General features: G+C 36.4%; 2 protein-coding genes across 2 annotated transcripts in view; one reads left to right on the forward strand and one right to left on the reverse strand.

The window, feature by feature from the left end:
• LOC111447145 (serine hydroxymethyltransferase 7-like) overlaps positions 1-3,346 on the reverse strand; it is a 5,937-nt gene extending 2,591 nt beyond the window's left edge. The window contains exons 1-2 of the mRNA XM_023086162.1: positions 1,915-3,346; positions 677-1,082 (exon numbers count right to left, since the gene is read on the reverse strand). Of these exons, the coding sequence (XP_022941930.1) occupies positions 677-1,082; positions 1,915-2,949 (1,441 nt within the window). The 5' untranslated portion in view covers positions 2,950-3,346. The remainder of the gene's footprint in view (positions 1-676; positions 1,083-1,914) is intronic.
• An 831-nt stretch (positions 3,347-4,177) lies between these two features.
• The window catches only part of LOC111447144 (transmembrane 9 superfamily member 1-like), a 6,271-nt gene continuing 2,964 nt past the window's right edge, over positions 4,178-7,484 (forward strand). The window contains 8 exon segments of the mRNA XM_023086161.1: positions 4,178-4,223; positions 4,226-4,392; positions 5,590-5,782; positions 5,878-5,982; positions 6,526-6,543; positions 6,641-6,738; positions 6,879-7,031; positions 7,209-7,343. Coding sequence (XP_022941929.1) covers positions 4,178-4,223; positions 4,226-4,392; positions 5,590-5,782; positions 5,878-5,982; positions 6,526-6,543; positions 6,641-6,738; positions 6,879-7,031; positions 7,209-7,343 — 915 coding nt within the window.

Genomic DNA, 7,484 nt, shown 5'->3' on the forward strand with positions numbered 1-7,484 from the left:
TTTTTTTTTTTTTTTTTTTTTTTTTTTTGCTTTTTTTTTGTTTTTAGTAACTACAATCATTATTAGTCGCTGCCAATTGGAGAAACTTATCCAATTCCTAAAGGCCTTTTTGGGTTGATTTCTCATCACCCTTTCTGTACTTTTCCATAGTTTTGGTGAGTTTTGAAGGCTATGCTAAGACTTGTCATGACTAACAGTTGCATGCCTTGTGTTCACAGTTTCATCACTTTTAACACCTTATTAAAGAATGTATTCAGCTTTCTTATTAGAGTAATTAAATGCACAGGCATAATCTATGAAATGAAAAGTCAGACATAATCTATGAAATGAAAAAGAAAAAAAGAACCAGATATTGCTAAATAAAAATCATATTTGTGCCGAAGCAAGTAGTTTTTAAGCTAATTTAAGTATTAAAAAAAAATCCTATTTTGTTTGGCAATTCAGTTGATATAAGAGATATACTTATTCCAAATTATGTAAATCATGTTATGCAATAATAATATAATATGCCATTTCCCCTAATCATAACCCACAGTGCATAACTTAATCAACCCTCACTATGCTTGAGCAACGTTTTTTGTGTGCCACTTCCCCCTAGACAAACAAAAAGCAAGTTGTGCACCTTAAATATATCATATCCACATCAATTTGCAACATTTGAGTCAAAATTATGCACCTGTCAATCCCAAGGACCTTAGATCCCAGAGTATCATGTGGTTATCTGTGCCACCAGTTACAAGCTTGTACTTCTTTCGAAGTAAAGCAGCAGCCAAGGCTTGAGCATTTTTTTTCACCTGCTGCATATATGCCTTGTACTCGGGAGTAGCCACTTGCTTTAGGGCCACGGCAAGAGCAGCAATATGGTTATTGTGAGGTCCACCTTGTAAGGAGGGAAAAACTGCAAAGTTTATCTTCTCCTCAAAATCATATTGGTCAGTTTCATTTCCCTGATACAGAAGCATTGCTCTCTTCCTCGGCTTACTACCCTTCCTATAAAAAATTATACCTCCCCTTGGACCTCGAAGACTTTTATGAGTAGTTGAAGTCACAACATCACAATACCCAAAAGGGCTAACACATTCCTGTCAGAAAATTCAAACCAAAATCAAAATATGAACGGAAAAGTAGGGATAATTTTCCATCTAAAACTACAAGATTACACATAAGAAGTACTGTTGGATCAAACAATATAAGTAAAAAAAACAGATGTCAAAGCAACATACTATTTTGTTTTTAAAAATGGAAATAACAATTCACCGAGTAATGAAAGTGCAAGATTTAGTGACTATGAAACGGGTGTCAAAACATGCACTCCACCATAAAAATAGTAACAAAAAAAGGTTCTACAAATTGAAAAGGCTCCTGGTCCCGATCTTGGGGCAGGCATAGGAGACCCCATATCGGGTTATTAAAAAAATATATATTCAAGGCATTGTTATAACATGAAGGCCTAAAAAAAACTGAAAAATGCATAAATACACTGTTGAATGAAAATGAAAAATAGAAGCACGTAGAAACAAAAACTATCTTTAATAAAAGTAGAAAAGAAAAACAATGCCACAGTCATAAGCTTAAAGATTCAAAGCGTTCACGTTTGGCCAATGTACCAACACGTCTTGTCCCAAAATACTTCAATCAATTACATTTTCGTATCACTAAGTTTCATAGCCAAAGCCATACATATCCTAAATACCAAAACCCACAACGAAGTCCCCACACAGCCACCTTCGAAGACATGTCTGAATGTCAGGTAAAACAATTCAAATATCTTGATTATATTAATAACCAACTAAATAGAGACCCAAGAGAATGAAGACAGGATAGTAACCAGTACATATGATAAGAAAAACCAAAAGATATATACACAGATATTCAAGGGTCATATCATCGCTAAAGATGGAGAAAAAATCACACCTTGGCAGCAACAAGGCCACTAATTTGAGCCATATCACACATCAGAACTGCTCCACATTTATCTGCAATCTGCCTAAACCTTGCATAATCCAGTTCACGAGGATACGAGCTCCCACCACAGATAAGTATTTTTGGGCGAAAGTCAAGTGCCCTCTCCTCAAGCTTATCATAATCGATATAACCAGTTTGTGGATTCACCTTATATGGCAAACTCTCAAAGAAAATTGAGGCCCCAGATACTTTTCTTCCATTTGGGGTACAGTACCCATGGCTTGTATTACCACCAGAAGGAGTATCCAACCCCATAATTCGATCGCCCGGCAATAACAGACCAGTGTAGACAGCAAAGTTCGCAGATGTGCATGAATAAGGTTGCACGTTAACTCCCCAATTATCAGAACTAAGACCAAATGCCGCCAATGCGCGCTCACGACATAGGGTTTCAATCTCATCTATATATTGATTTCCACAGTAATACCTAGCACCCGGCATACCTTCCGAGTACTTATTAGTCAAATGGCTTCCCAGTGCTTCCATTACAGCCCGACACACATAATTTTCAGAAGCAATCAATTCAATGCCCTTGAATTGCCTCTGCTTCTCCTTCTCCATAATCCCAAATAGATTAGGGTCCGCAACTCGAAGGGTCTGATCACCCCATGACCGTACAGCACTCCTTCGTGTCTCTATATCAAATTCACACGAAATTCTTTTCGCAGAACCGGAGGATGTCGAAGATTCGCCATCTCTTCGGCGCTTCAAACACATAGAATGACCCAGAATCCGAAACTCTTCTACCTCCCTGTCGTCGTATTCATCGTCATCTCTCTCCGCATCTCCACCATCATTTCTGTGACTCTCCGTCTGCTGTTCCATCAACTGAAGAGGGACTGGGGTAGACGAATACGAGGATTCCCGTCGAGAAGAATCGAGATGCAGCAGGACGGAATCATCGGCAATCTGAGCACGGTGAGGCGGGGAAGCATGCGATGAGAATCCAAGAGAAAGATTGGAATGGGACTTAGACAAATCCATTAACTACAAACAAAGCGAAGAATCAGAGTCTTAACCCTAGCAAACAAATTCCAATCCCCCAAAAGTTACACCTCCTGTAAACAACCACAATCGGAGATAAAAAAAAATTGAACGAAATAAAACCCCAACAGAATTTCCTGATCAGCAACAACAGCGACAACAAGAAAAACAGCAGCAAGGGCGATTGAGGTCGGTAAAACAGCGAAGCTCGAATGTTGGTTCCATTGAACTGAATGAAACGTCCATGGAAAGCCCGGAAACAACAAAATTCCTGAAAACTATGAGAAATCTCTCTAAAAATGGAGGTACAGGGAGACAGAAGGGAAGGGAAGAAGAATTGGACGATGACGGGATGATTCTTATTTCGGCTGTGGAAGTCGAAGGACGAACCTGGACATACACATAATTATTTAATTTTTTTTTCAAATAAATAAACAATAATTAATTATGTGCGTGGACAACCCAAAAATCTTTTTCAATAATCTAAAATTACCCCAACAATTCAACCTAATCCAATCCAACTCGAGTGAGTCTAATTATATTGTTCGATTCTTTTTTTTTTAATATATAAAAAATTTTATTTATAGGTTAATAACTAAAATTGTTCAAATATTAAATATTTATAAGTGACAGTGCATTATCGTGACAAACCTCAAATATTTTTAATATTCATAAGTTACCGTGCATTATTAACATTTTAAATACATATTCTATTTATCCTATTCATAAATTTCTCTATCTATTTTATGATTTTTGTTTAATTTCACATAAATAAAAAATTGTTTCAGTAAACACGATAATTTTCAATAAAATCTTAGCTCTCAAACAAAGAAAAAAAAAAATAGAATTCTATTTTTTTAATTAAAAAATTGATGTCTCTTTTAACTTAATTTTAACGGCAGATAGTTAAATATTTGTTTGTAATATTTAAGCTAGAGTATTTGTCAGAGCTAATTTAATTTGGGACCGTATAAATCATTATTTTATTTATTAGGGATATCACATTTTGGAATTAATTTTTTACCATTTTTATTTTAGTTAAGATTTTCTTTTTTTTTTTTTGCAAATTTTTGTATTCAGAGCCTTGAATATATTATATATATATATATATTTATTTATTTATATGTGTGCATGACCCGACTCCGAAAATCCAGGCCCAATTTAAATGTAAGCTGTCGGGCTTATTGGGCCGAGGTGGCCCACTCCGTACTTCCATTAGTTAAGCAAAATGCAGAGAATCGGAGTTTTTAAACGCATTGCCTTGAAAAATCGGAAGCCAGAGATAGTGAAAACCGGATGCCATCTCGACCGCCAAATTCAGTTCGAGCTTTGCCGGTGATCGCCATGTTCTCCACCGTCCGATCCACCTCCGTCCTCGTCTTCTTCGTTTCCCTCCTCATTTTCTCACTTTCGCAAGTCCTCGCCTCTGAGTCTGATCACAAGGTACACCTTTCGTTCTTCTCGATCTCTCCATTTCCTCCTACTCCAACTCGTAATAAAGTCAAGATGGCGATGTTTGAAAGTCTATGCGGTAATGTTGTGGGTTTGTAGTGATATCATGGCCTTTGAATTGTTAGATCTCGCTGTCTTCTTTTGAATTGACTCAGATCTGCGGAATCCCACGTTCTTTTAGCTCTGGGATTTCGGTTTAGTGGGTGTATTAATTGCCATTTTAGGTTTTGGATGCTTGGGGATGGGATGGGAGAGAGGGATTTTGATTATTGTGTTTGATCATTTATTTTCTTAAGCTCAAGAGCCTCAGGAATTAGGTGTTCGTTCTCATGGAGTGTAGATGACGCTGAGGGTTATTAGATCTCAATCTCGTCCGTGGTTGTACATATGCTATCCTCTTCATTTATCGACAGTTTTTTTTTGTTCGAAGTAGACCTCTGAAGTGCAATGAAATGGGGACGCATGGGAGATCTGTGGTGTATTGCTATATTTTCTGCTCGCAGTGACTCGGGATGCTGTCTGATCCTCAAGGGCAATCTTTAAAATGTTATATGACTAGACTAGAAGGAAAGTCAGGATATAAATTAAAGGCCTCTTGCTGATTCCCGATCACATATAAGCCATTATCATTAAATCTGGACGGAAAGCTACTAACCCAACTAATGGAGGCGTGACCTTTGTGCTTTGACCTTTGCAAATAGGAGAGCTGTCATGGATTTTGTGGCTTATTGTTCTTTAGGGAGCGTCAACCAATTATTGTACACGAGAATTTGTGTGGTGTCTGGCTATCTGCCTCCAGAAATGATTCGTTTCACTATCAGCTTGGATATCTTTTGTGATTTTTATCATTTTGTGTTATTTCTACGGTTATTTTACTTTGTAGTTTCAGCACATGGTAACTGTAGTTCTGAATCAAACAACAACGTGCATGCTAAATCTGGTTAAGTAACTGTTGTCTTTATGTATACTTCAATCGTCAGTTGTAGCAATTTCAGAGTTCCAATCTGAAACGGTCTTCGTCAAATTTCCAACCTTTTACTTTCAACTGTGTATACTCTGGTCGTTGCTGCACTATCATTATGTCTTCTTTATTTATTAAATGCTATTTCTCCTTGCTTTTCAGTTATAAATTGTTTAGCATCAAGCTTATCCTACCATGGCTCCACCTTTTTCTGTTTTTCCTTGTAGTATCAACCTGATGAATCAGTCACTCTATGGGTGAATAAAGTTGGTCCGTACAACAATCCACAAGAAACATACAATTATTACAGCCTTCCATTTTGTCATCCATCTGGCTATCCTGGTCACAAATGGGGTGGTCTTGGTGAGGTCCTCGGAGGAAATGAACTTATTGACAGTCAAATTGAGATTAAGTTCCAAAGTAAGTAAACGTCTTTTCATATTTGAAGATTGAATGGAGGTCTTGCAGAGATCATAGTCAAACTGTTGCTGATACCAAAATTTTCTTTTTTACAGAAAACGTGGAGAGGACTACTATTTGTCAATTGGATCTTGATGAACCGAAGGTTAAGCAGTTTAAGGATGCAATTGAGAATGGCTACTGGTTTGAGTTTTTCATGGGTATGTTCTACACAGTGTTCTTGTTTAAGGATCTATATGATATAAAAAATTGATGGGATTTTCTAATACCGTGGCTGTAGATAAAACTTCAATGCAATTTCATCAAGTCAATATAAAAACTTTGCGTACTTAAGTCCTTCTATGTCTAACATTGTAAGACTACAGTACTCGGTCCATGCATGCAATATTAGAACCATTTTGATATGCATATTTTTCACTTAGTTTATAGTCATGTTTCTCTTCGTCAGAAAATATAATTTGCATAATTTACATTCTCTTTCTCTTATGACCTATGAATCTAAGGGAAGGTAATTGCATCATCAGTATCAATCTCTAATAAAATATTTGATATATATTCTTATTTGACAAGTTTCCGTCTATTACTGTTGTGCATTGCAATTCTCGATCGACAGTAAAGCAGATCAATTTCTTAATTCATTTTTGTTTCCTGGTCATCTTTATAATTATTGAAGGACCTACTTATCGATACTTTCTTCTTCTGATGTTTTATCTCATGATGCGTGATGGGGAATAAAACTTCAGATGATTTGCCTCTGTGGGGTAAGTGCTTTATCTTATTGTATTATAGTTTGATATCTTGAATAATGAACAATTTGGTGGTTCTAAGTGACTCTTGTTGTCCCCTTTTCGTTTTTAGGCTTTGTTGGTGAGTTGCATCCTGACAAGAATAGCAATAATGTTAAGCATGTCCTTTACACGCATAAGAATATCATCATCAAATATAATAAAGATCAGGTTTTGTTTCCCACCTCATGATTTGCATGGTTTTCTTCTTTTCCTTTTCATTTTATCATTTATTTAACTATTTTTTTTTTTTTGGAGGGTTTTGAATTCAATATAGATATGATTTAACAACTAAGTTGTGTTTCTTACAGATTATTCACGTGAATCTCACTCAAGAAAACTTAAGGCCGTTGGACGTTGGAAAGACATTGGACTTGACATATGCTGTGAAGTGGATTCCTACTAACGTCACTTTTGCTCGACGATTTGATATTTATTTGGACTACCCATTCTTTGAGCATCAGGTGACAGATGATCCCCCCCTCCCCCTCCTTGAATTGTTTTCATATTTTTTCTATATGACTAAATATGCTTCCTTCCATCTTGGTAAATTCTTAACTTCTCACGGTATCTAATTCCATGCCTGTGTTCTATCACGATCCAATATTGAGATAATTGTCTGGCATTTGGCAACTTGGCAGATTCATTGGTTCTCCATTTTCAATTCATTCATGATGGTTATTTTCCTCACTGGTCTGGTCTCTATGATATTGATGCGGACTCTTAGAAATGACTATGCTAAATATGCACGTGAAGATGATGATCTGGAAACTCTGGTCATACTTTCATCCCTATCATTATGTTATGCTACTTAATATTCTATTTTATTTTCATTTTCAATTTTTATGCTGAAAAGTCTTCTACCTTCATTTTTTTTCCCTATGTTGTGACCCCCCCCCCCCCTTTTTTTCTTTTTT

This window comes from Cucurbita moschata, unplaced genomic scaffold (genome assembly GCF_002738365.1).
Source record: "Cucurbita moschata cultivar Rifu unplaced genomic scaffold, Cmos_1.0 Cmo_Scf00009, whole genome shotgun sequence".
Classification (NCBI taxonomy): Eukaryota; Viridiplantae; Streptophyta; class Magnoliopsida; order Cucurbitales; family Cucurbitaceae; genus Cucurbita; species Cucurbita moschata.